This window comes from Rutilus rutilus (assembly GCF_951802725.1).
Source record: "Rutilus rutilus genome assembly, chromosome: 11".
In the NCBI taxonomy this organism is placed as follows: domain Eukaryota; kingdom Metazoa; phylum Chordata; class Actinopteri; order Cypriniformes; family Leuciscidae; genus Rutilus; species Rutilus rutilus.
The window spans coordinates 29,880,741-29,908,740 of record NC_140216.1 but is presented as its reverse complement, the minus strand read 5'-3'; the positions used below and the strand labels follow the sequence as shown (position 1 = coordinate 29,908,740).

Genomic DNA, 28,000 nt, shown 5'->3' with positions numbered 1-28,000 from the left:
TGTGATTGTTTTCAGTGTAATTCCCTTTCATAGATGTAAATAAAACTGTTATATAATCAAACAGATTAAGATGAGTGAAGCAAGAATGGCTAACGTAGTATTAGATGCATAGAAAATTTTTTATAAATTCTTTATTAATCCCACAAAAGAAAGTAAAATGCCCAGAGAAATACATTATTTAAATGACAAGATAAAACCAACTGATTTAAAATATGACCTTTTCCATGTACAAATATAACAATTGACACCTCAATTCACTCACATTCAGACTAAAATACTAACATCACCACTGATTTCCACAAGTTTCCAGAGGACTGAAAAATTCACTTTGTATAATTATTTACTTAAAACATCCATATTCATATAAGTTCATATTCCAGTGCAGGGAAGAATGTGCCTTGTAGAGGTGACATCAGTAAAGTGCCATTAAAAATTAAACCACAAGGTGGATCTCGAGAAAGACAAAATGGCTTTGCCCTCACTAAATACATCCTCGTCTTCTCAACCTTTCCCCCACACACCAGTTTCTAAAGAAATCAAAATTGGAGTTTTTATTTTGTTTTTAGACCATCTATAGTCTAGTGTAGTACAGTAAAGGTTAACAAGAATACCCTAACAGCAAATTTACAGTATGCATTTAAAAACTGACTAGAAGTAACAAGCAAATAATGTTCATGGCTAGGATGTAAACTGAAGTTTTTTGGCTATTTTAAAGGGGACCTATTATGCCCTGTTTCAAAGTCTTGATTTTGTATTTGGAGTCTATTGGAAGGTTTTCATACTTCAATGTTAATTTTGTAAAAAAAAATTTATCTTATACATATTTCACTGTTGCAGCAGCACTCTTAGTTCCTGTCTCAATTAAGCCCCTCCTTCCAAAAAGCATGTGCTCTGCTCTGATTGGTCGGCTGGACCAGTGGTTTGCGATTGGTCAACCACTTCCAGCGAGTTTCTGAAATGTCATGCCGGTGATGTTGCTTTGGTTACCATAACCGCAAGTTTCAACAACACATGCGTATTTTTGCATATGATTTTGGCGGGTATCATTTAAATTAGGGATATTGTGACGTGTCCGTTCCCGGAATAAAACTCAAGACTACAATCGAGGCATGCTTCATGCTTAAACAGCAACATTACACACTAAAGAAAGAAAAGCATAATAGGACCCCTTTAAAGCCCAGACTTCCCTTTTCAGTGGGAAATATGTCAACACAGGTAAGAAACGTGAAAAGCTGTACTTTTTTCCTACTACTTTATGCACTCAACATGAGTATATTGCCCTAAATTAATTCTACAAAAGTGCTGGAAACATCCAGATTTTTTTTTTTTCATGCAATTTCATTGGCATATGGCAGTTTCGGTGGGATTTCCTGCAGCAACTCTCCTGTTCCACCTCGTTTAGATAGGACTGTAATCTGTAGACCAGGGGTGTCCAAACTGTCCCGCAGAGTTCAGCTCCAGTTTGCTAAACACGCCTGTCTGGAAGTTTCTAGTATGCCTAAGACCTTGCTTAACTGGTTCAGGTGTGTTTAATTAGGTTTGGATCTGAACTCTGAAGGACAGTGGCCCTCCATGAGCAGGATTTGGACACCCTTACTGTAGACGGTACAGGAACAGTCAAGTCTGTGGATGTGCTTTGTGACATGCCACCTAATTGTCCTGTGGTATCTATTCAAAGACTGGTCGTCTGTAGTCAGAAATAAACATGGTCAGTAACAATACCCCTGTATTTTTTCAGATAAGTGTTGGTAAACAGGTGGATGTGTACTCACATGTCCTCATTGTCTCCTTGGGGCTGTTCCTCGTGCTCCTCTAGAGTTAAAGAAACATCAGCCATCAGGAAGGAGTCTGTGGAGCAGGTGCTGATCCTCATGGGTGCTAAACGCCGCAGTCTGTTGGGCGTCCAGGGCAGGCGTCTCTGGGCCCTCTGGGAGGGTGCGACAGCCATGTCCATCTCAGTCTCCATTAGCCAGGGTGGGCTGTGAGTAGGACTGTCCATATCTGGCATGAATGCTGGATTCTCTATGCCAGCTTTAATGAGATATGGAGGAAACATAAACAAACCGTTAACTTCTTATGCAAATGTGTTTATTTGGGGTCTTAAAAAAAAAATCCCTTCATCTAAATGGCATGAGACTTGATATGTTGGTTGACACTTGCTAGCTCTACAAACAAAAATAAATAAATTGGAATGATATCTGGTTGTACATTAGCATGAAAAAAAAAAAAAAAAGTCACACTCCGGATGTTCAGGGTCTCTAGAGACCCCACACAATAAATGTGATTTTGTAACATTATAATGTAATTTTTTTTTTTTTTTTTTTTACAAATGTAATATCACTAACTTTATTAATGTTTTACCCTACTTGTGCAGTGTTGGGTGAATTTAAGGAATTTTTCAAATTTATATAAATAAATATTTTTTTTTTTCAGAGACTTCAATAGGAGACTATGAAAAATAGCTTTTTGTTACATAATTTGTCAACAACAACAAAAAAATCAGTTATAATGCAGAAAACACACAAGATGCACACAACCTATTTAAAAAATATATATATTTATTAAACAAAAAAATTAAATAAAAAAAACCTTAAAACCCACAAACACTGCACAAATGTAGAGTAAAAACATTAATAAAGTGAGTAATATACATTTGTGTTAAAAATATTACATTATGATGTTACAAAATCACATTTTATTGTCAGGGGTCTCTAGAGATCCAAACAGCACATCCCAAACGAATAGCTTAGAATGGTTAACAATACATTATTGTATAGATTTATTGCTCTTTATGTACAAAGCAACGTCTGTTCAGACCCTTTTCTTACCTCCAGCTGTATATGTGTCTCTCATAAAAGCACTATTCACAGCACCAGTGTCACTACCCACAGCACTGTCAACTAAAAAGACAAAAACATGCTTTTAACTAAATATATAAATAAAAAATAGAGAAGAAAAATGTAATAAATAAGTATAAATAATTAAATAAATAGTGGAAAATGCCATTGCTTATATAAAGTGCCTTTTACTTGAGTGAACACCATGTTGAGGAGGTTTATGTTTTGTATTTTGTAAAATTAAGATTTTTTTATTTAAAAAAAAGATGTATTTGTTTATTTAGTCAGTTTATGTTATTATATTCCAGCGCATATATTTGAAAATAAATACATACATATTTTTTTTAATTATTGTATTTTGTAAGATTAAGATTTTTCTTTTTTCTTTTTTATATTTATTTATTTAGTCAGTTTATGTTATTATATTCCAGCGCATATATTTGAAAATAAATACATATTTTAAAAATGTTATATATATATATATATATATATATATATATATATATATATATATATATATATATATATATATATATATATATATATAAAACATTTTTAAAATATGTATTTATTTTCAAATATATGCGCTGGAATATAATGCAATTTAAATATGTTCAATATGTATCTATTTATTTATATACTAATATATCTACATTTATGTGTATATTAATATATAATTGTTTAAATGAAATATCTTTATATATTATACATTATTTTACAATTTATTTATTGTTTGTTTAAATATGATTTAAATATTTAAATACATTTATGTATATATTAATATTTTAAATTATATGTATAATTATATTTAAGTATAATTTATATATTTAAAAATATGTAAAAAAATTATAATAATAATATATATATATATATACACACACACACATATATATATATATATATATATATATATATATATATATATATAATTGTAGCCAGTTTCTCAGTGTCATAAATCTTAATAAATGATGCTAATAAATAAAATATTGTTACCTTCATCTCCATATAGATGGTCCTTGCCCTCTGGGTGTCCATTAGGCATCTGAAAATATGTATAAAGTTTGAGGTGCAATCCTATAATTGACTGATTTGGTTGAAAGAGATGTCATGGAGGTCTGATACCTGATGTGTTAGCTCCTTCTTGTGGTGCTTAGTGATCTTTTTAGCAGGGTTGACACCCATCTTAGCAGATTTGAAGGACTCGAGGCGGCTCCTCATGGTCCTCTGAAAGATCTCCTGCACCTCGTCTTCACTCTGGTTGATGCCGAAGTGACTGCGGCTGTATTTGTGACGGTGCTGCTCAGAAAGAGAAGATCAGATAGGCCAAATGAGATGCAAACTTTATGCATGTGTTTGTGTATGTGTGTTGGTGAAGAGCGATTCATACATTCTTTCTGCTCCTGTACAGGTGCTGCTGTAGAAGATGATGGGCGTTGATATCATCCACCGCATTTTTCCTGTCTTGCCCATGGATATCCCGGGATATTGAGGGAATATTGTCTTTTCTAATCAACAAGAGGCAAAACAAACCTTTATTATTGCCACGTCTCGCCATCTAGGAATTGAATTGTCAAATTTCAGCTCGTTGTGCAGTGCAACCCTGGCAAAGATTCTTAGTCCCACATGTAGCTAGATCTGATTATTCCTCTCCTCCATTAGTCATGATTGTTTTATGATCAACATTGATTAAGCAATTGTTTAAATGTGTTTTCAACATAGTCAGTGCACTTACACAATGGAGGTTACTGAAACATTTTCGATCCCAAACTCGTAATTTGACATATCAACCATTATATCAGGCATCACATCTGCAAATTCTGAACCATATTGTTTTTTGAAATCTATGTTGGCTGCTTCATCACTACGAATGAAGGCCAGAGAACCTTGGCGTTCACCCTACACGAAGAAAGAAAGAGGTAACATACATTTTTCATGATCTTCTTTATTGTTGACAGTAACAGTACTGAAGCAAAGGTGTATTGCAATGCAATCTACTATGCTTGTATATGAAATTGTTGCATAATTAAAATGACTGATAACAAAACAAAAAAAGGCAATATTATGCGACATATGAAGCCAGTCTCTCACCTCACTGACGTAGTTCATAGCGTCCTCCAGATTGAGTTTGTGGAAGACATTAAAGAGGTAGTCTTTGTTTTTTCTGGCCTTAGGTTTCATCAATATCCTGCAGATATACTTCTCCTCAAACCTTTTCCAACTGAGAGTGAGTATCAACACATTTAATTTTAACACATTTAATTTATATAAATATTTGAGGTTATTCACAGAAGGGAAGAAAGCATACCCTCTGGTCCACCAGTTATCTCCAATACGACCACAAATGTCCTCCACTGCTGCTAGGATGTGGTCCATTGCCTACAAAGACACCATAAAACATGACTAATTAAAAAATAATAATAATTATAAAACAATTAGTTTGTAAAATGAACACATAAAATAAAAATATAAAAATATACATATACAAATAAATAAATAAAAATACATAGAATTTTATAAATATATACATACATAGTTTTAAATAAACACAATAAACTCATAACCAATAAACTACATTTTTATATTTAAATCATATTAAACAAACTAATACATGATATATACAGTACTGTGCAAAAGTCTTAGGCATGTTAATATCCCCCCCCCCCGTCCCCCCCCAAAAGCCTTCCTGCAAAGCTACCTGAAAAACTATGCGCAAGTGTACCTGGACAAAAGCCGTTTTAAACGCAAAGGGTCGTTACACCATATATTGATTTGAATTAGTTAATAGAAGTTAAAAGATAAATAAATTGAATTTGTGATTTTTATTTTTGAAAGCATTCTCACTTTACAGCAAGTGCCAGAACTTTTCACAGTACTGTAGCTTTGCAGGAAGGTTTCTTCAAGCATCTTGGAGACGTTCCCGCAGTTCTTCTGGATTTAGTCTGTCTCAGTTTTTTCTGTTTCTTCATGTAATCACAGACGGACTCGATGATGGTGAGATCAGATCATACAGGCTGCTGTCAGACTCCTTGTGCATTCAGAAATCTCACTGGATTATTACAATTAATGGCAAAAAGAATGTTTGGAAATGTAAACTGATATTTCCTACTGACACACTACAGCAAAAGATATAAATAACTGACTTAAAACCATTTTTTGGGGTGGACGGGGGGTGGGGGATATTAACATGCCTAAGACTTCTGCACAGTACTATATATATATATATATATATATATATATATATATATATATATATATATATATATATTAAATGTATTAGTTTATCAAATATGATATCTATATATATATATATATATATATACACACACACATTTAAAAATCAATACATGTAAATATTAATATATAAATAAATACTTATATTAGTTCTAACAAATACATAATTTAGTTCTAACTAAATTTAAATATTTAAATCATATTTAAACAAACTAATACATAAATTATGTTGGCATTAATTGCTCTATCACTCTTTGTACTATCTCAAGATTAAATATTGAAAATAATATTTATGAACAGCATTCAGATACATTTACTATAAAAAAAATAAAAACATGACGAATGTACACAAACTTAAAAAAATACATGTAAATATTAATATATAATTAAACATGCAAATAAATGTATCATATTTAAACAAACTAATCATATTAAATTTTTTTTTAAAACATGTTTAAATCATATTTAAACAATACATAATATATATATATATATATATATATTAAATTACAGTTGTTATTTTTATTATAATTGCCAGTCATAGTTACCCTATTGTTCAGTTTCTCAACAAGTTTCAAATCCGAATGAGCTGCTCTTTTGACCTTGAGCCACTGAACCAATGGCTTCATTGTGATTCCCTAAAAACCAACAACACACATTATTTAACTACAGGACAGTAACACAATATATATAACCATTTAGAGTCTCATAATCATTATAAGAGTGATGGGTGCGTTTTTAACCTGAATAATGACAGTGAAATACACCACAATGAGTGTGGTACTAATCATCAGATTCTTCTCTGGGATCTTGTTTGTGTCTAGCATGGCTGCTAATCCGTACGCTACTGCCCCCCGCAGGCCACCGTAGCTCATTACAACTTGGTCAATGACCTCGATGGGAACCAATCTGAACTTGTTTAACAACCAGGTAAACAAGAAAACACCTGAAAATATAGAACAAATCTATAAATCTGTCTTAAGAACAGGAAGGATGCCTTGTCCTATTTTGTCTGTATTTTAATTGTTCTATCATTCTTTGTTCTATCTCAAGCTTAATTAATAAATAAAAAAAACTCACCTATGATCCTGTAGACAATCATGAAGAGGAGAGTGAGGAGAATGAAGCCTGTGTTCCAAACCCATATCTCTGTATCAACGGCTGTAATGCCCAAGAATAGAAAGATCATGGTTTCGGAGCCATTCGCAAGCACTTTCATGGCATGACGAACCGTCGTGACCGATTTCTCGTCCATGTTGGCGTTCACATATTTCTGACAGCAGACACCACAGAAAGTGATCCTGTGACACAGAAAGACAATCTTTTTCATGAGCTAAATTAATTGCTTGAAACATAATGCATTGAGCCTAAATTCCTGCAGTACTCATGTTTTATTAGTGTATATTTTCAAATTCTCGGTTAGTTACATTGTTCGAGAGACTCTTACGAAAGTATAGCAGAGAGAGAGAGCATTTCTGCTGTCAGGTAAGCCAGGTATCCCACCACAAAGACAAAGCCGGCTTCGATGATCTGAATGTGTTTGGTGCATCTGGTCAGCAGGGACAGCAGGATAGCAAAGGCAACGCCAAGAAACGAGCCTCCAAATGCCACCACAACAAATGAAACTGTAGGAACACAAAAATGAACAGTGATAAGTTTCAAGTTAAATGAAAGGATATTATTATGTTTTCATAAATATGTTTGAGGGGTGGAGTTGAGTATTCATACATATGCCCTTAAAAATCTCTGTGGCATCAATCCTTGGTCCTCCAAGCTCAACAAAAGCATCAAATACTTTGTAAAGCACCTACAAAAGAAAGACAATGAAATGACATGAAAATGTTTTGCGAATGTTCTCTAAAAGTTATTACAGCTTTATTTCTAAATGATTTCTGAATGTTCAAAACATGCAGTTTTCAACATGTTTTTTTTTTTTTTCTTGGTTATGCGCTCGTTAAGCAAACATTCCACTTTATCATTTTTTTTAACATTATGGGAATGTTATTTTTGAATGTTCTCTGTACATTTAGAAACAAAGTAAAAACATTTAAACAACATTAGACGAACATCGTACTAAAACAGGAACAAACACAAAGCAACAAAACATACTCCTGACAGTATGCCCTTTGGAAAGGCGCGTTCTCGCGCCATACAAGGTCTGGGGGAGATGGGGGAGGAGGATGTGGAACATGAGAGAGAAAAAAACATCCAGGGCAAACAAAACAGTCCATGGGGGACTGGATGGAGGGAGGATCCAGAAGCAGAAGGCGGGGATCCGGAAGATGCCTGGGACCGAGGACAACGTTGGAGCCGGAGGGAAGACGGAGGCCGGTGGAGCCGAAGGGATGGAGGGCAGAGGTGCAACCGGCAGCCTGGAAACCTGTGGTGGAACCAGGGTGACGTTTGACCTAGGCAGAGACAGGTGGACAAGGGAGCCTGGTGGAGCTGGTGGGATGACGGGTCATGGTGGAGCTGAGGAAGCATTGAGCCAAAGTGGAGCCGATGGGTTGGAGGACCGAGGTGAAGTTCGGGGCTCTGTGGCTAGAGACGGTGACAGGGGATCCTTGTACCAAGGCGAAGCTGGGGACTTGGCTGGCTCTGGTATAGGAGTCGGGCGAGATGGCTGAGGGAGGCTGGGTGGGCATTCAGGAAACTCGGGAGACACAGGAAACTCGGGAGAAATAGGAAACTCGGGGGACACGATACATTTGGGAGAAACAGGAAACTCGGGAGACACAGGAAACTCTGGGGACACAACTCAGGGTTGGGGAGTAACGGAATACATGTAACGGCGTTATGTAATCAGGATACAAAAATCCAGTAACTGTAATCCGTTACAGTTACGTCAAAAAAAGTAGTAATCAGATTATAGTTACATTTTGAAAAAAGGGGGAATACTTTCAGGATTATAATGGTTTCATTTAAAACTAAATAAATAATTATTTTGGCATAATACCACTATATTAAGCGCTGCTTGATTATACAGTAGTTCCTGGTTCTGTTGCCAGTAATGACTCACGTGTGCCACGCGCTGGTGCATGTGCAAATAACAGCTTTCTACAATCTCCTCAGACACAGATTGAATCACTGCTGCTCGTAGAAACGATGCTGCCTGCGGGTAAAATCGCTTTTAATTCATGGAAATTCCGCTGCTATTTTGTAGAAATTAGGAGAGTCGCTTTTTTAGTACCCAAAATGTCCTTTCTTAATCTTTTCTCATGTAACGGGAATTTTGCTGTCTAGGTAACGTAGGGGAACTCCCACTGCCAACGCCCCAAGTTCAGTCAGGCAAATTAAGAAAGATCACGGCTTTAGTCAACATGTAGGCCTATTTTAAAATAAACTAATATGTAAATGTTGTGTTTTTATTTTTTTGTTAAAAATTTGTTAAAAATAAAACAAAATAATCTGTAATACCATACATTAGCCACTAGATGTCTGTATATCCCTTTACATAAATATATATTCAGGCCTGTGTGTATATTTTGCAAATATTGTGCACTGGACCAAATTCTTAATAAATAAAAGTTTTTTTTAGTTTAAAAAAAAAAAAATATTTCTTCTTGCTTGACTTTATTTATATACGTGACCTTGAAGTAATCCAAAAGTAATCAGTTACATTACTTTCATATTATAGTACTTGTATTACGTTACTGAATACTTTTTTTATGAAGTAATTTGTAACTGTAACGGAATACATTTTTAAAGTAACCCTCCCAAGCCTGGACACAATACATTTGGGAGAAACAGGAAACTCGGGAGACACAGGAAACAGTCTGGACTGGGCAGGATCAAAGGGGACGAGAGAAACAGGGGAATTACCTCTCCAAAATCCTACATTAAATTCCCAGAGGTTAGGCTTAGCACATTCACCACAATGGGAGTGTGGGTGGTACTCGCGTACCAGACGCATTGTTGGGCTAAAGGCTCCGGGGTGGTATATGGCTCAGGTTTGTTTCCTGGCACGTTCTGTGCAGCAGACGCTGGCTCTGTGTCTGCGGTGGAGTTCAGCTTCAGCTCTGTGTGTTTTCTAGGTGATGGCTGACTGGGCTCTGGGGCTGGTGGGCTCCTCAGGGACGATGGTGAAAGCTGATCAGTTATTGACCAGCACCCACTCTACAAATGCGGAAAAATCTTCCCTGGGTCCGCTCACTGGAAGGCGTGCCTTGGACCGCTGAGGCTTGTGTGGTAGAAAGGTGAGCGGTCTTTCTGCTCAAGGCAGAGCAGCAGCACTGCTGGTAGGTAAATGAGGATGAGGGGAAGAAAAAAGAAAAGGGAAAAAAACTGCAAGGAAGCGCATGATGAAGGAGAATTCTAGGAAATAGTCTTTTAATCCAAACAGAACAGAAACTCAGAAAACAACCTCTTACAGAAACAATAACGAGACAGGACAGAGAACTGAACAAAACGGAGTATTTATAACAGAACTAAACGAAGGAACAAATGAGTTAAATAACAAGCAACAGGTGAACTGAATGAAACACAGACTAGAAACCAGGTCAAGACAACAAAACACACACCTGGCATTTAGAGCGTTTTAGGAAATTAATACTCACCACTGTGACGCCATCATTGAGCAGAGACTCCCCAAACACCAAGATAAAGAGCACCTCATTCACATGCACTTCCTCGAAAACGGCAATCACAGCCACTGGGTCCACCGCGGCTATTAAACTACCAAACAACAGGAACTGCAGGAGACCGATGTCCAAGTTACCTGATGATTACAGAAATTGTCAAATTAATTCAATATTCTCTATAATGGTGTATATATACTAAAAGCTATTGAATTGATAATTGCAGACAATGCAGGGCAGAGCACTTGAGGCTCAACAGCCTTGTTTTGTTTAAAGAGGAATTATGTGGGTTTGATCTGTGCAAAAGACACACAATGTGCATTAAATTGAATTTACCCATCACTCCGGCCTCATAGCAGCCCCAAAGCGACAGGCCTACTGCGGCTGCGTTCCAGCAGGTTCCGAAGATGGCGTAAATGAGAATGGCACCCAGGTTGCTGAAAAATAGCTTGTTGGGCATAAAGTAACTTGCATCCAAAATGATCTGGGGCAGCAAGTAGAAGAAGAAAGTGGCAGGAAGCAGTTTGAAAGTCTGTGCCTTGTCTGCTCCCCAGACCATTCCTCCCAAAATAAAGCCCACGATGATGAGCATTCCACTCTCTGGGATCACACTGGTGACATGATGGTTTAGTTCAATCACTAGATACAGAGAGAGAACAGATGACAGATATTATTTTTTATGATAAGTTTATATTTCTCATGATCTTATGTTTTGGGCATGAGAAATTTAAGTCTTATATGCTTCAAATGAATGCTTTGAAATAACTTTTAGTCAACTATGCTCAAGATGTGCATTGGGTTAATATTATTAGTATTATTATAATTAGTTTATGTATTTTGGGGGGTCTCCTCATATTATCCAAGAGTTCATATGGTGTCCATATGTATGTTCTGTGAGCTTTAAATTTTAAAAGATGTAAATCAATTAATTATCATGAGCCATGACCAAAGATTATATAAATGGTTTTGCAATTCAAAATTATGTAAAATGTATACAGTTACATTTGCTTTTATGCATTTGGCAGATGATCTTTATATGCATCAATCATTTTCTTTCTATATTTTCAGACAATGGCTGAATATCATCTGTAATTCATTTGAACAAAATGATTTATCATTTTCATACTCAGGTATTTGGACGCTGTTTAATTTAATTCCATTCTCAGACAGCAACATAGTGTCGGCCCAGATCCGGCCCACGTCTGTATCAACACTATGTTGCTGTCTGGGTTTAATTCTTATTTCATTTACTTATTTTAAATGATCTTTTTCTTAATATAATAATTGTGCACAGCACATATTATTTAATCTTTTTCCTCTTTCTTCCACACTTTTGAGATCATATATTGATTGAACAGGGAAGAAGAACCAATCCCAAACATTAACAGCATGTAAGGAAAGAACACATATTTCATCTGTGGACAGTTTCTATCCCTCCATACTGATAACAGAAGGAGGGAAAGAATACCAGTACAAACCATATAATTCACAAGGCTCATGCTACATTATAAACCCGTTACATGAGTAGCAAAACGTTATTTCATGTGAATCGCTGAGCTTTCGCAGGACTTGTCAAGTTACACCGTATTGTTTCTATACTTCCAAGGTATTAGGAGATCAAGAGATCATCTTCCTTTCTCAGAACTCAACTGAGCTGAAATTCAACCTCTCATTAAAATATGGCATCAACTTTAGGACAAACTCTTTAATTCATTCATGAGGAATACCACTGTCTCTAATTATATTGTACGCAAGTCTTCAAATATCTTACACAACAGATTTGATTTCTTACTTGTTAGCTGTCAATACATTTTTACTTCATAGTTCAAACCAGCTAACAAAAAATATGTTCTAAGATTAAGTAATGAAAATGTTATTTCTGAATGTTTTCTGAGCGTTCAAAATGTTTTTCGGTTATGTGAACATTAAGGGAAGACATTTGATCATTTTGTAGACATTAGGGGAATGTTACTTTTGAATGTTCTCTGGACGTTCTGAAATAAGTAACATAAAAAGACATCAAGTTAAAATGTTTCAGAAAAAGAGAAATGTTGCATGAACAATGCATAAATATAGTTTTTGTGCTAAAGTTTTGAGAACATTATTAAAGACCAGATAACTCTGAACAAACATTCTATTACTGGAAGAACATTTGTTCGTAACTTTGAGAGAACCTTGCCCAGAACGTTGGCCAAAATTCAGAGAATGTTCCCTGTTACCTGGGAAGATACATACCTGATAGTTTAGCCAGTGCAGCCACAAATATCCAAATTATCACCAGGTATGGGGTCTGAACATGATGCCATTCAAATGTGACAATTGGAAGTCCAGTGAGATTCGTCTCCAGTTGATGATGAGGACTCTGCACCACATTTGCATCTGCGCTTAGTCCTTGGATTAAAGGGTGAACAAAACACACCAGGAAAACTGCCCTCAGGCAGAGATAAGAGTTCGACATTGTGACGGATGACTGTTAAAGATGCACTTACAGTATCATTCGACTGTGTGTACTATAGTTGTCCTTCACAAAATCTCACAATCCAGTCCAAGTAAAGGTTCCCAGTGTGCTCTTTCTGCTTGGTTGTCCTGAAATGAAAAGTCCACGGAGAAACAAAGTATTGCAGTTTCCCCTTTTAGTTAGTTTTCTTTTAAATCTGCAGTCATTTTCAAAGTTTATCCCTCTCTAAGTAGACTTGGTAGTGCTTTCATCAGTTGTGCCTCTGCGTTTGTGGTCCTGGTGAGAGCAGCGGTTCAATCTAGGTAGTGTAAGAGCGTAATAAGAGTAGGGCTGAAACCTCTAGTCAGCCTTTAATTTGTTACATAGAAAGGGGGCTGAGATCTACGTCACTGGACTGTTACTCTGTCACGTTTTTTGATGATTACTCTTTCTGCTTCCGTTGAAAAGTTTTACACTGGTTAGTGTTCAGCCAGCCTGAACAGCCCGTACTGCTGCATTGTTATGTTGAAGACTTTTAGTGCACATTTTGGTGCAAATATTCTGTCCAGATTCTGTTCACTGAAAATTGCATTGTGAGACTTTCTAAAATACATACAGGAATTTGAAGTTGAAAGTTGTTGAGTACATTTTATTAAAGTATAGTTCAATCAATAGCCTAGGAAAACAATATTGTCATTTAGACCAGTTTAAGGGATTGTTCAGCCAAAAATGAAAAAAGGTCACTGTTTACTCACCCTCATTCTAAACCTGTATGATTTTCTTTTAATCAATTCCACCTGTACTGTATGGAATTGAGCAGCTTGGGTTTTCTGCTAAACATCTCCTTTTGTGTTCCACAGAAGAAAGGTGAGTAAATGATGACAGACTTAATTTAAAGTCCCCCCTCATTATACAGATTTACTAAATTAATTTAATATTTATAAGGATGTTAAACCATTGTGAAATCATATTGCTGACTTCTGGCGGTTCTAGTATACAGCAGTTAAAAAAAAAAGTTTCCACACATTTTGAGTTAAACTGTTACTTTATTTGGCCCTGTCTGAATGTGACGTAAAAAAAAAAAAAGGAAGTGATCGGTACGGCCTGTACTCATGCGTGTGTTGGCTTTAATCGTAGATCCTGAGAAGACAGCTGTACTACTTACTGAACTGAAAAATAAGTGGAAAGGCTAAAGGCAAAACAACACAACTCCCCATGGGAACCCTATTGAAAGAGAAATGAAAATGAAATAAAAAGTATTATTATTATTATTATTCCACAATGTTTTATATCTACAAAGGTCATTGACACAATAACTCTTTATAGTCGCTGTAAACTGAGTAAATACTGCATTTTTGTTGCTTAGTTTATGCGTTCCTTTATGTTCTGCTGTGTGTTAATAAGTGAGGGTTTATGGGAAATTGTTCGTTTTAAGGGTTTATGGGTGTTTTGGGTGTTTGTTCAAATCCTGCTCTGTGATTTTTACTTTTTTTCTGTGTAATGATTTACAAAACATGATTTCTGCAATGTACACACGATAATAATATTATGTATCATTTCAAAACGGTTTCATTAAACCATTATTAAACCATTTTCACTTCTGAATATATTAATAATGGATGATGAATATAATATTGATATCATTCAAATCAGCTTTAAATGCAAGGGACTACCAACCATTTTGTTCTTGTGCTCTTTGCAATTTTTTTATTTGCTAATTTGTAACTATTTAAAATTGTATTACTCAAACAACATGTGAGTTACAGTTCAATTACAAGTTTTATCAGACACTATTAACTGATTACAAGTTACAGATTTCACCAATTCTCATAAAGCATGAAATTCATACATGAATAAGTTACTGTTAAACTATTATTTTTAATGACTTACATTTTAATGGTCTTCATTCTACTAATAAAACATTAATAGCTTTGAGTCAAACTCGAAAATAAATCATTGTAAGATAAAGAAATGCAGAAACAGATATCGTGATACTACAAAGAAGCACCCACAGAATAATCATATAATAATAAATAACCATACAACATGCTGAATTTCAACATTGTCCAAGGTCAAAAAATATCAAGATGTACCTGAACATAGAACAATTGTTACTCAGTTCTGATTTGGCACAACATGTATACAAGTAATGGTTTTGTATTTTGAGTTTCACATTTGCTAATTTTCTAGCATGGTGTAAATACGATAAAGTGCCATAATAGCTTCCACAAAAATGTGGGCTTGTATAAAGAAACCCCACAAGAACATTCAATAACCACTAACGTAAGTACTTCCGTGACAATTTCTCAGCTTAATCCGTATTTATTCTCTTCCTTCCCTTCATGTTTATATATCTTTTAAAGATATATGAGAAATGTTATGATTCAACACTATGATTCCCTAATCTCTGGGCTCATGACATAATAACAGCCTGACATGAAAGGATTAACCTAATCACTTTTTTGGCAGGTTAATGTTGGTGAATGAAAATATATCAGATTACAATCTAGTATGATGTTTTCCGGGCTTTTCCTCAGATGCCTCCTCATCAACTGAAGCATTAGCCATCGCGATGGAGTCTGTGGAGCGGTCACTCCTCAGCGGTGCTTGATGTCTCAGGTTGGTGGACGTCCAGGGCAGTCGTCCCTGAGCTCTCTGGGAAGGTGCCACAGCCGTGTTGTTCGCTGTCTCTGTTTGCCAGGGTGGGTTTCGCATGGGTGCAGAGGTGTCCGTCTCGGGTATGAATGCCGGATTATCTACACCAGCTGCAGTAATTAGAGTAATTATGATGTTGAAATGAGACACCATGGAAACAACCCTCTAACAATAGGTTTTTTTCTACTCACTTGCAAACTTTATGTAAGATTATATTGTACATTTTATTATATATATACGTTATCAGAATTATCCACACACACACATTGGATTTGGCACAGGTTTTACATCGTGGGACACACTCACACACTCCTACGGCCAATGTGACATTTCCAATCCACCTAACCTTACCCACTGAGCCACTGTGCCGCCACACTATGACGTTCATACGTCACGTAAATTCAGTATGTATTATTCTTACCTGCAGGTGTGTTTGTGCTTCTCCTGCGGAAATTACCAGCAATCTCACTGCTAGAGGCGCTGTCTGCAGAAAACTCAAAATCTGATAGGACAAAAAATCATTTATCATCAATATATTAATACTAAAATAATCATACACTCAGAATAAAGTAAGCTAAATGCTAAAACTAAACAGTGATGTATAAGTGATAGCTATTATATAAATATACCTTCATCTCCATATGGATAGATTCTGTTTGGGTCCGCTGGCTTTCCATTAGGCTAAAAATACATGATTATGAACAAAAATAAGTCCACAAATTTTTAAACCCGTTTTTTCTGTATCTAACATACATTTTAAAGTATTATTAGCATGTTGTCATGTTTTTTTTTTCATGTCATAATGTAAAATGTGGGGGGGAAAATCTGTGAAAACCTGCATTTACATTTAACTCTACATTAAACCTCCATTTCAAAAAATCTTTAACCAAAGGCAGATAGCAGGACATTAAAGTCGAATACCTTATGAGTCGAATCCTTCTTGGGATGTTTGGAGATTTTCTTAGCAGGGTTGACACCCATCTTAGCTGATTTGAAGGACTCAAGACGGCTTCTCATGGTTCTCTGGAAGATCTCCTGCATTTCGTCTGGATTCTCTGATTCTTTATAGTGACTGCGACTGTACGTGGGACGGTTCTGTTCAGAAATGGGACAAATGGGATTGATTCAGATAGATTCAGGCAGACATCTTGATTCAAATATTGATAAGGAAACAATACTCCATGTAAAAAAAGATAATCATGTTGTGTGAGCAGGACAATTCTTACATATCTTCTGCTCTTGTACAGGTGCTGCTCTAGTAGATGATGGGCATTGAGGTCAGGCATGCTCTTACGGTCTTGCTCATGGATATCCAGGGATACAGATGGAATCTGGTTCTTCCTAGATTGAAAGAAGCAGCACACATTTAGCCATCTAGATATTTGTGCAGTTTTCAACTCATAAAACCTTTGCACTTTTCTTTACATAGAGTAATTGTATTCAATAGTATACTACAATGATGAATGGGCAACAATATCCGTGAGGCGGGAAAGTTGAATGCATCCAGTATGAAATACTTACATGCCAGAGGTCACTGGAACATTGTCAATGCCAAAGTCATATTCTGACATGTCAGACATAACATCTGCATACTCTAATGCAAGCTTCTTCTTGAAGTCTACAGAGGCATTGTCATCATTGCGAATGAAAGCCAAAGAACCTTTGCGTTCACCCTAAATGTGAAAAACACTATTGAGTACATTCTTAATATCATTCAGTAGCTGATAAAATAATAATGAAATAAAATGAGTTACTGTGTGTAAAAATGGAAACAGAACATTCAGCAAGTAAACTAAACATTAATACAATAGACAGTACTATGCTGAATTAGTAGCTAATTAGTAGCTCTCACCACAGTGACATAGTTTTTGGCATCCTCAACATTGAGTTTGTGGAAGGCACCAAATATACTGTCGTTGGTCTTTCTAGCATCGCTCTTCATTAATAGCCAGCAGACATACTTTTCTTCAAAATTTTTCCAACTAAGAAAAAGGAGAAAAAAAAACTCAATAAAAGTGCTCAAATATAAAGTATATATATTATAAAGTGACATGCTCACTGTCTGGTCCACCAGTTATCTCCCATTCGGCCACAGATGTCCTCCATCGCTGTTAGTGTGTGCTCGAAAGTCTATAGAGAGACATACACAATGATATACTTGATTTTTTTTTTATGTTGAAAATTACCACTACAGATGTTGTCCATCTAAGTGTAACTACTGTCATGCACTTGCAATGTATAAACTCTATCCATAATGACAAAATGTACACTGTGTTATTATGTATAGCTAGAAAATGATGTATAAAATTTCTCAGCACTGAGGTCAGACCAGTGTTGCTATTTTTAAAATCATATATATTTTCAGAAGGCTGTCGCAGTAGTTTTGTTTTATAAGAAGCATGGTAGTTTGCAGAAATATTTACATTTCAGACTATGATTGTACTCTGTCGGCTAGTTCAGATTCAGAATCAGCGATGTCCGATTTGGAATTGAATGACTCTTTTGAATCAGTTATTTTCGATGAATCGATTTATGAATTAGCCTAGTTTAATTTGAATTGTTTGGGTGCGTTTCCAGAACTAGTAACCTAACGATACATTCATCGTTGGAGAAACTACCAACTAGCCATGGCCGTTTCCCGAAATCGTAGTACAACATGGTCGCACCTCTGTCGTTTGAACCATAGACAGTATAAGAAGGGTTTGAACCCTCTATTTGAATCACATGGTTCAACAATTTGGGCCTGTCGCTAAGGACGTCACCGCAGGGGATGGGCTAATAAGTCTGTTAATAGGATCTTATTGATTTTCGATGTAGCCTACTGCTGTAACGAACATGGCACCTAATGGCTTCACTGCTTTTGTTCCATGTCATTTTGCTTTATTTGATGTTTGATTCATCGCGGGTTCCCTCATTCGTCATGCTCCATCCGGAGTTCCCTCGGCATTTTACGCACATGCGCATTGCGCACTCTTCAAAAACGGAGCTATTTTCTGACACGCTATATAGATTAAAATGTTCATATATTTAAATAGAACGAACCACCAAATACATTTTAATTGTGTTTAAGGAAGAATCTATGTGAATTATTATGGAAGTGCTTATTTATAGATATTTAATAACCTATTACCTGGCTCATTCATATCATATGAATGAGCCAGGTAATTCATATGAATCATATGTGGTAGGATGTGGGAAGATGCCACCCTTATAACAATGTGGATTTACTTTTCAATTGTAACATATTTAGATATTAGTTTAGGCAGGGCCCAGGACATCTTACCCCAATCTACCCGACTCTCCTATAGCCTACACTACAATTTTATGTAATCCTGTAGGAGTTTTGTCTTGACAGTATAGCAGTGAGGTAAGGTCACATTATTATTATTTTATCAATATGACTTTCTCACTATATCATATAATTATGACTTGATGAAATTATTTATATGCATATTGCATACATGCAATTATTTAAAATACAGTATGTGTCATTACAGTTGCTTACCCTGTTGTTTATTTTTCCATTCAGTGTCAGATCTGATAGAGTTGCTTTTTTAACCTTCAACCACTGAACAAATGGTTTCATGGTGATTCCCTAAAAACACACACACACAATGACTTCAAGTTAATCCATGTCTGGTGTCAGATGGGGACCACTGGGAACATCACAAAAAGCCCACTTTCATAATTTCTTGCAGACCTTATGAATTAGAGTGATGGCAATGGCAATGGGATACCATGCATTCTCTACAGTCAGAACAAGTGGTTGAAGGGACGTAGCCTACCTGAAGAACGACTGTGAAATACACCACAATGAGCGTTGTACCAAGCATCAAATTCTTCTCTGGGATCTTTTCCTCATTCAAAGAAGCTGCGAGCCCATATGCCACTGCTCCTCGAAGACCACCGTAGCTCATTACAATCTGGTCAGTGATGTCAATAGGAATCAGTCGATTCATATTTAAGATCCAGTTGAGGAAGAAAACACCTGTTTATAAAAAGATTTATAAAAACTGTCAAAAAAGAAGTTAAAAACATCAGTTTTCATCAAAATACTAGTTTTTTGCAGAGTTTACAAGGAATTTATGTCTCACCCATGAACCTGAATACAACGATGAAGAGGATTGTAAGGAGGATGAAGCCAGTGTTCCAAACCCAGATGTTTTTATCAATGGCCGAAAGTCCCAGGAAGACAAATATCATGGTCTCAGAGCCGTTGGCCAACACCTTCAGAGAATAACGTAACGTCAAGACCGATTTCTCGTCCATGTTGGCGTTGATATACTTCTGACAGCAAACACCACAGAAAGTGATACTGTAATGCACAAATCCACAGTATAAGGAATCGTTTACATTCATTTACTAATTTATAATGTATTTATTTATCTGCATTTATCAGGAAAGCATTGAGTTCCTTACGAAAGTATAGCAGAGAGGGAGAGCATCTCAGCCGTCAAGTAAGACAGGTAGCCAAGCACGATGATGAAGCCGGCTTCGATGACCTGGACGTTCTTGGTGACCCTGGTCAGCATGGATATCAGCATGGCAAACACAACGCCAACAAGCGAGCCTCCAAATGCCACCACAAAGAACGAAACTAGGAGAGCAAAAAAGTGTGTGTCAATTAGGGTTATTATTATTAACTAAAATGAAAACTTAAACCATAAAAAACATATTCATTACTTGAAATAAAATAAGCATACACTGAAATATAATTTCTCATTTTGGTTTAGTTTAGTTTAAAGTCCTAAAATAACACTGCATCAGTTGGCTCAATTTGTAAAAAAAAATTCAAAATAAAATAAAAAGCCATGACAAGATGTTTATTAAAGGAGACATATCATGCTTTTAAATTGTTCCTTTTTACATATAAATCATACATTTGTAGTCTATATAAAGCGGAACTGCAATGCTTGGGTCTGAATTCCTCATTATTATAGCTCCACAGGCCCCTTTTCTACCCCTTTTCTGATGTGCGTCTGAGAGCAACTCGTTTTGGTGCGGTCTCTTTAAATACAATTGAGACACTTCATACCCCGCCCCCTCTCCAGGTTGCAGAGGTTCAACTCCACCCCGTTCGGCCATTTTTGTAGTTTGATAGCAGAGGTACGATTATCTAACGGCACAGAAACTTTTTATTCACACGTTATTAACAAAATGTCAACAACGGAAGACTTGTCCAGCCAGCCTTACATGTTCGAGCCAGAGTCGGAGCCGGAGCGAGATGAAAATGAAGACGACGAACCTGTAGAACAACGTCTTCATATGGATGTATCGCACTGGTGTGTACTGTATTTACACATGAAACTTTGGTCTTCTGACCTTTTACCACCGTGTCGATTTATTTTGATTAATATGTGCGAGGGAGAGAGAGCAAGACAGCGTCTAGTTTGGAGACGGTGATGTCTTGTTTACACTTTCGCCTGGCTCTGAAGAGAGAGAGAGCGCGCGCGCGCGACCGGGTCTCTCTCTCTTCTCGTTCTTTCAGTTAAACATGCGCCCTTGTCACAAGCGCGGCAGTTTATCTACATTAGACGGTGTAATGAAGCGTGTGGGTTACTACATCCAACAACCGAACATTTTAACTTACCCTCTCGTAACTTCTGCATCCTTTAGCTTGGACTACAAAATTGCAGCGAGAAATAAAAATGGCGGATTGCTCGAAGTGTTGGGCCGGAAGTCAATGTCCTTATTTGGCAGTTCCGCTGCAAATACTGTGACGTAATAGTTCAAAAAACGTCATAGATAACAGAAAAATCGGAACAAGTTGAAAAATATGACCAAAACAGAATATAAAGATATCAACGAAGCACCTGAAGAGAATAATTTCATATTTTCTGTACTTCTAAACACTCCAAATATACAACAAAATGCATTTAAGGGCTAAAAAAGTGCATTTGGCATGATATGTCCCCTTTAAGGAACAGCAGAAAACAGAAGCATTTTCACTAGTGATCAGAGAGTTTTGGACCCCAAGGTCTGTGTCCTTACTTATTCCTTTGATGATCTCTTCAGCATTGATCTTTGGGCCTCCCAGAGACACAAAAGCATCAAACACATTATAAAGCACCTGTGTCCGAGAGAACGAGAGAGAGGCGTTATATTACATGGATGCAATAGCCATCAAATAGACTCTTTACAGTCAAGTACATTTCTAAATGAACAGGTCATGGTTACTCAAAAAGTGAGCTGTGACATTTAGAGTTGTTGAGGAAAACTAAGACTCACCACTGTGACGCCATCATTGAGCAGTGACTCTCCAAACACCAGGATGTAGAGCACTTCATTCACATGCACTTCCTCAAACACGGCAATGACGGCCACCGGGTCCACGGCGGACATCAGAGCACCAAACAACAGGAACTGCAGAGGGCCGATGTTCAGGGCCCCTGAGGGTAAGCCAAATTGTTTGTTTTATTAAATGGCACTCTCTCTCATACCATGTATCTTCTTCTGGCTAAAGCTGCATTTATTCATTTATTTGATTAAAAAATAACAGTAATATTGTGAAATATTATTACAATTTAAAATAACTCTTTTGATATATTTTAATATGTAATTTATTCCTATGGTGGAAATCTCATATTTACCCATTGCCCCCCACTCATAGCAAGCCCATAAAGCGACGCCCACTGTGCCCGCATTCCAACATGTACCGATAACGGCATGGACAAGAATGGCACCCAGGTTGCTGAAGAATAGTTTGTTTGGCATGCAGTAACTTGCATCCAAGACGATCTGGGGCAGCAAGTAGTAGAAGAAATTGACGGGGATCAGTTTGAAAGTCTGCGCCTTGTCTGCTCCCCAGACGATTCCTCCCAAAATAAAGCCCATCATGATGAGAAGGCCACTCTCCGGGATCACACTGGTGAAACTATGGTTTAGTTGACACACTAGAAAAAGAGAGAAAAGATAGAGAAACAGGTGATGACGAGCTAAATTTTCAGCCGCCATTACTCCAGTCTTCAGTGTCACATGATTCTTCAGAAAATATTCTAATATATCAATGTTGTGCTGCATAATATTTTTGTGGGAACTGTGAATCAGGATTCTTTGATGAATATAAAGTTCAAAAGAGTAACATTCTAAATGTATAATAAAAAACCACAGGGCCAAAATTGCCTATAGTTGAAGAAACACATTTTAAGCATTGTAGTGATCAACAGGCAAACATGTTAATATTTAATACTAAATAATTAATGTTTAAGACCATAAATTACTACAGCTCACTTTGTGAAGCTGTGCCACTGATTGGTGTTTCGTCGTCTTCCGCAGGACAGGAAGTTAGAGGCAGATGGAGAGCTCATCCTGCTCAATGTTTAAGGTAGGTTACTATATAGTAAGGCTAAAGATATTTTCTATATTGTGCACCATGTCTCATGGATTGCTTGTATCTTCTCTTCCACAATGGATATCTTAAAAGTATCTGATGAGAAATCTTTAAGCTCACACTGAAATCTTAAACTTTGGTTCATCTTCACAATCTGAGCTTTATAAATTCTGCATCTTTCGTTGAGATGTGAGATTACTGGGATTTTATCCTCGGGAGACAAATCTGAGAAGCAGAAGACTTAAGCAAAACACTGAGGAAAACCAGTGGAGAGTCCTTTCCTATGGGATCACGTTTTACTGGTTTATTTCTACAGCATTTAAAAGCTTTGCCGCTGCCAGACATGGCCCGTCATGCTTTCTTCTCAATGAGATTATGCTTTTGAATGTCCACAATTACTGTACTTTGCAATGTCTTTGTAGCATATAAGTGATATTATGCAACAGGATCATTTCACTTTGATCCGCGTTATTTTATCATGGTCCATTCAGCCGTGACATAGCCTGCAATTGTTTGACCAACAAACAATTATAGACTATACCATTCGATTTTTATGTGGAATATTGGGTCTGGAGTAGTTTGAGCATTAAGGGCTGTATAATGCTTACTAAACAGATCTGGCTTAAACTAGTATACTGTTCTGCACCTTGTTGACCCCTCTCTTGTATATGTTTCTGTAACTACTAAACACATTGTTAAAAATAGTCAGGAAAGTTACAGCTTCAGGGGGACGTTCACATCCATTATGCTGTGGGTGACCTTGACTTGATGTTTTTACGAGTGCGCTAAAATGATTTAACAATTGTGAATACTAAAATAGCAGCATGCATCTTTTATGGAAATCTGAAGTAATGATTGATGCCGTTCTTTCTCAATGTCTCGAATCATTGTCAACCTGTACGATGAGCATGCAGTCCTCATACCGGCTCGACAACACCAGAATTTTAATTTAAATCGTTTTCTGTGTGTGCGAATCAATGGTCAACATTTTAGAGTACGTGATACATCATGTCCTGCGATTATGAATACATTTATGCTGCCTCTGTGACGCATGCTGCAATTGTTGCACGGCACACTTCAACTAAGGGACACATTTTTAAATGCCATAATGCTCTCTTACTCTCAGATTTATATGCAATTATTAACTGTAAACAAGGATTTTAATAATTGAAAGGCAGGTATTGTATATTTTTGCCTTGTCACTGTTATAATACAAATTTTGGGGACGGCAGGAAATGATGGGGTGATCAGGACAGAACAGATTGAGAAAATTGCGAGCCAGACTCTTACATAAATTGTCCACATGAGAACAAATGATTTAGTTAGTTTGTATAGAGACTTTATTAATGACAACATGAAGTTAAAACTGCTCTGATTTCCTGTAAGACAACTCTTAAACTATATCATTTAGTTATTTTTTATGTTTTAGTCTTTTAGCTTTTTTTGGTTATTTTAGTGTGTCTGTGTTAAAGTTAGTCTGGTTTACAGCAATTTTTAATCAATAAATGAGCATTATACTTTAGACTATTGCAGAAATAGAATAAAACATTCTGTGTTAATGTCAAGTCTCAGACTTATTTCAATATCATGCACTAAGCTGACCTGAGACTGTGCCTTTGAGGAAAGTCAAAGATTCAGGTGAGCCATTAATTATTTAATGTAGTACATAATTAACTAGCAGTAAGGTATTGTTTCAACACTAATTTCTCAGAGAGTAGATCACTCCAGCTTTACCCATGACTGCCAATGCATGTGTTACAGATCATGTCCTGGAACTAAATCTGAATTATATACTTCATTTGCTCCTTGCCAACAGGCAATTACCCGAGTCTATGTGAGTTTATGAACATTGGATCTTTGCACATGCAGAATGTGAACATAAAACTGCAGGTCAAATTGACATGAAACTTGAAGAAATACAGTTATCACTCACCTTCAGACTTTAACATGTTTTGAGTTAGAATTAGTGCTGTCAATTTATGAAACATTTGAATCTTAATTTATTACACGATATGCACAATTTATTAATCAATTCGGAGTTAATCGACAAAACTCGATATTTGCTTGAACAAAACAAAAATAAATATAGCTGCGAGCAGCGATGAGGGGACCAAGACGGTGGCACCGCGACCCTGGTGCCTTTAGTTACCCTAAAGGCACCGGGGTCGCGGTGCCACCGTCTTGGGCCCGTCATCACTGCTCGCAGCTATATATATATATATATATATATATACACTGTAAAAAATTTGCTGTAGTTTTGCAGCTGTTTGCCAGTAACTTACTGTAGATTTAAATTTATGTTATTTACTGGCAACAGTTTGTTCAAAGTTAAATGAACATTAAACATTAACAAGTCTTTGTCTTTACAGAATAAAACTATAAAATAACAATCTAATGCAAAGCATTCTGGGAACCAGAAATCTTCATCAACCTTTTTCTGTTTTTTTTTCCTTCAGATTTTGGTTCCCAGAATGCTTTGCATGAGGCTGTTATTTTAGTTTTATTCTGTAAAGATAAAGACTTGTTAATGTTTAATGTTCATTTAATTTTGAACAAATTGTTGCCAGTAAATAACATCAATTTAAATCTACAGTAAGTTACTGGCAAGTAGCTGCCAGTAATACTGTAATTTCTACAGATTTTTCTTACAGTGTATATATATATATAATATAATTATATATAAATATGGGTATATGTATATATGTACATATATATATATATATATATATATATAATTAATTAATTATTGAAAAGACATTACAAAATGTGGCTTTAGCAGTCAATATTTGTTTTAGCCTATCATTGGCCTAGCAAACATTTTACAGTTGAGTTTGTGAAACTAAAGATAAATTGACTGTTCTGTAAGTCATCATTTATTTTGTCAGTCAGTCATTATGACATAAACAAGATAAACAGGATTTTACTTTATTGTGAAATGCATCACAGGTGTAAAGTTGTAGTTTGCGTGATTTTTATTGGCGTGTTTTCTTTAGCAGTTTATTCTATTTTTGTGGTTGATAAAGTTAAAATCTTCTTAAATACTATAACACTTCCCTTTTCCGTCTCTAAAACATTTAGCCGGTCTCGCTTATATCTAAACTTGACTCATCACCTTCACTTTGTATTTCTCGCAAATTTTTTGTCCATTCGGTCTCCTTTTAAATCTATAAGATTTTGATGTCATTTTTTCACACTTGAAAATCTCTGGTCCTTTGCCGTCATTTTATGCCAGTATCAAAAGCAAAATCTTCACCCAGTTCTTTGTGTTTCAACAAGGCTATTCAAGCTCTGCCATTAAAACCCCTTAATACCATCTACGCCTACTTCTACACCTGATTTAACACCCATTCAGTGGAGCTCTTAGTGGCACTTTGTTCGTGTTGCGTGCTTCAGGGTCCATCAAAAAAAGAAAAAAAAAGGTACAAAACACATACTCATTCACTCCAGTAAAAATCATGAATGTAAAAATGAGTGTCAGGGAATTCAATTTGTATTAGTCTACAGTTCCTCCATGAAGCCTCTAAGTGGCAGGCATACTTTATTTTGAAACTGATTCCTGAGTAACTGAGTAACTGTTCAGTTTGAAGAAATCCACCTTCTGAATCATCCATATATGTCTAACTTTTATAAGAGAAAAGTGTCAAGAAGCCAGCAAGCTTTATTCGTTCTGCTTTATCTTTGTGGCAGGATTTTATAGAAAAACAAATAGCCTGATAAGTGAGAAGAGCGCAAACGCTGTAAAAACTTCAGGCCTTCCCTATTACTATGAGAATACACACACATTGTGTCTTTGAGCTGTGCCAGGTTTCATTGTGAATTCATGCCAAAAGACAAAAGCTGAAGCTCACCCCTTTGTTTTCTCAACATTACCAATTTCTTTTTTTTTTTTCATTTAATTACCATTAACAAAAATAAACACAATCCGTAAAAGTGATTTCGTGTTAGTTACTGCATCAAAGTATTAAATCCGTTTAAAAATGCTTGTATTTGTCGAGACTGCATTGGTTTAATTTGAGGAGCTTTCGTCTGACGTAAAATGACTGTGATTTTTGTTATCACAGGCTTTAAGTATGTTAATCCGTAATCTGATATTGAAGATATCAGATAACCTTTCTGATTCCCATTTGACAATAAGCTGCCACTCAATGGGTGAACAGGTAGCATCACAATACAGACTTCCAGATGGCATGCAAAAATATCCGCATTATCCCGGAAAGAAAACGTTCACAAGGAATATCTTAAAACTTTCTGTAACTTTATCTTTATACCGAACATTTGAGCAAACCTTAACTTAACCAGCATTCCTCAAGTTGGATTTTGCTTAGTCAGAGTCAAATTTTATTTGCAGACAAAAGTGATTACGGTGGATTCTTATTTTCCTTTGCTATTTGTAATATACTAACATTGTATCAGTGCAGTAATGAGCTCGGCTTACCTAATTTACAGAGCCAGCAGGTCAATATCCATAGGGCCACCAGGTATGGGGTTTCTACATGATGCCATTTCCAGACGACAATAGGTAATGTATCGATGGTCGTAGTGGTAACGTTGGTTGAGGTTTCAGTGGCTGTTGACTTTGAAGAATAGTCAGAGCCTACTTCAGCAATATCTACTTCTAATGCTGCAACCTTGCATGGTGTACTGAAAACGATCAATAATGCTAGAAGAAGTGCAAACCGTCGTAGAAGCGCCATAGCAGACATTTTTTCCGATGCCTATTGCATTAATTAGCTCTCATTGATGTTGTAACTATGCAGCCAATCCTGAATCCGGGCGTTTCTAAGCTCCTATCATCAAAAGGTGTCTTTCTCCTCGCTCTGTCAGTCTGAGATTGACTCTGGCATGAATATGCTGTCCATTCCTTCTCTTATTGTCCCTCCTTTTACAAAATAAAGATTCTTTTTTTGAGGTAGTATGTGGCCCCTCCCTGTTG

The 28,000-nt window shown here is 36.3% G+C and overlaps 1 protein-coding gene across 1 annotated transcript; it reads right to left on the bottom strand.

Moving 5' to 3' along the window:
- Positions 1-120: 120 nt before the first annotated feature.
- Positions 121-27,996, bottom strand: slc9a3.1 (solute carrier family 9 member A3, tandem duplicate 1). The gene is made up of 34 exons (XM_084424259.1): positions 27,503-27,996; positions 22,328-22,630; positions 21,966-22,126; positions 21,729-21,807; positions 20,157-20,334; positions 19,832-20,052; positions 19,523-19,725; positions 19,243-19,332; positions 17,797-17,867; positions 17,590-17,719; positions 17,259-17,410; positions 16,964-17,078; positions 16,659-16,832; positions 16,367-16,418; positions 16,159-16,239; positions 15,586-15,847; positions 13,183-13,231; positions 12,881-13,115; positions 10,982-11,284; positions 10,625-10,785; positions 7,797-7,875; positions 7,516-7,693; positions 7,149-7,369; positions 6,812-7,014; positions 6,617-6,706; positions 5,143-5,213; positions 4,926-5,055; positions 4,570-4,733; positions 4,225-4,342; positions 3,960-4,133; positions 3,831-3,879; positions 2,829-2,900; positions 1,773-2,031; positions 121-1,687 (listed from the first exon to the last, which is right to left on the bottom strand). The coding sequence occupies exons 1-34, from the start codon at positions 27,768-27,770 to the stop codon at positions 1,669-1,671; spliced, it is 5,115 nt and encodes a 1,704-aa protein (XP_084280385.1). The 5' UTR covers positions 27,771-27,996; the 3' UTR covers positions 121-1,668.
- Between the last annotated feature and the right edge of the window lie 4 nt (positions 27,997-28,000).

Coding starts and splice junctions, on each gene's coding strand:
- slc9a3.1 (XM_084424259.1), bottom strand. CDS start 27,770: ATGTCTGCTATGGCGCTTCTACGACGGTTTGCACTTCTTCTAGCATTA. Junction 16,833..16,963: donor TGTACAAGAGCAGAAGATAT/GTAAGAATTGTC, acceptor ATTTCTGAACAG/AACCGTCCCACGTACAGTCG. Junction 3,880..3,959: donor AGAAGGAGCTAACACATCAG/GTATCAGACCTC, acceptor ACATATTTTCAG/ATGCCTAATGGACACCCAGA.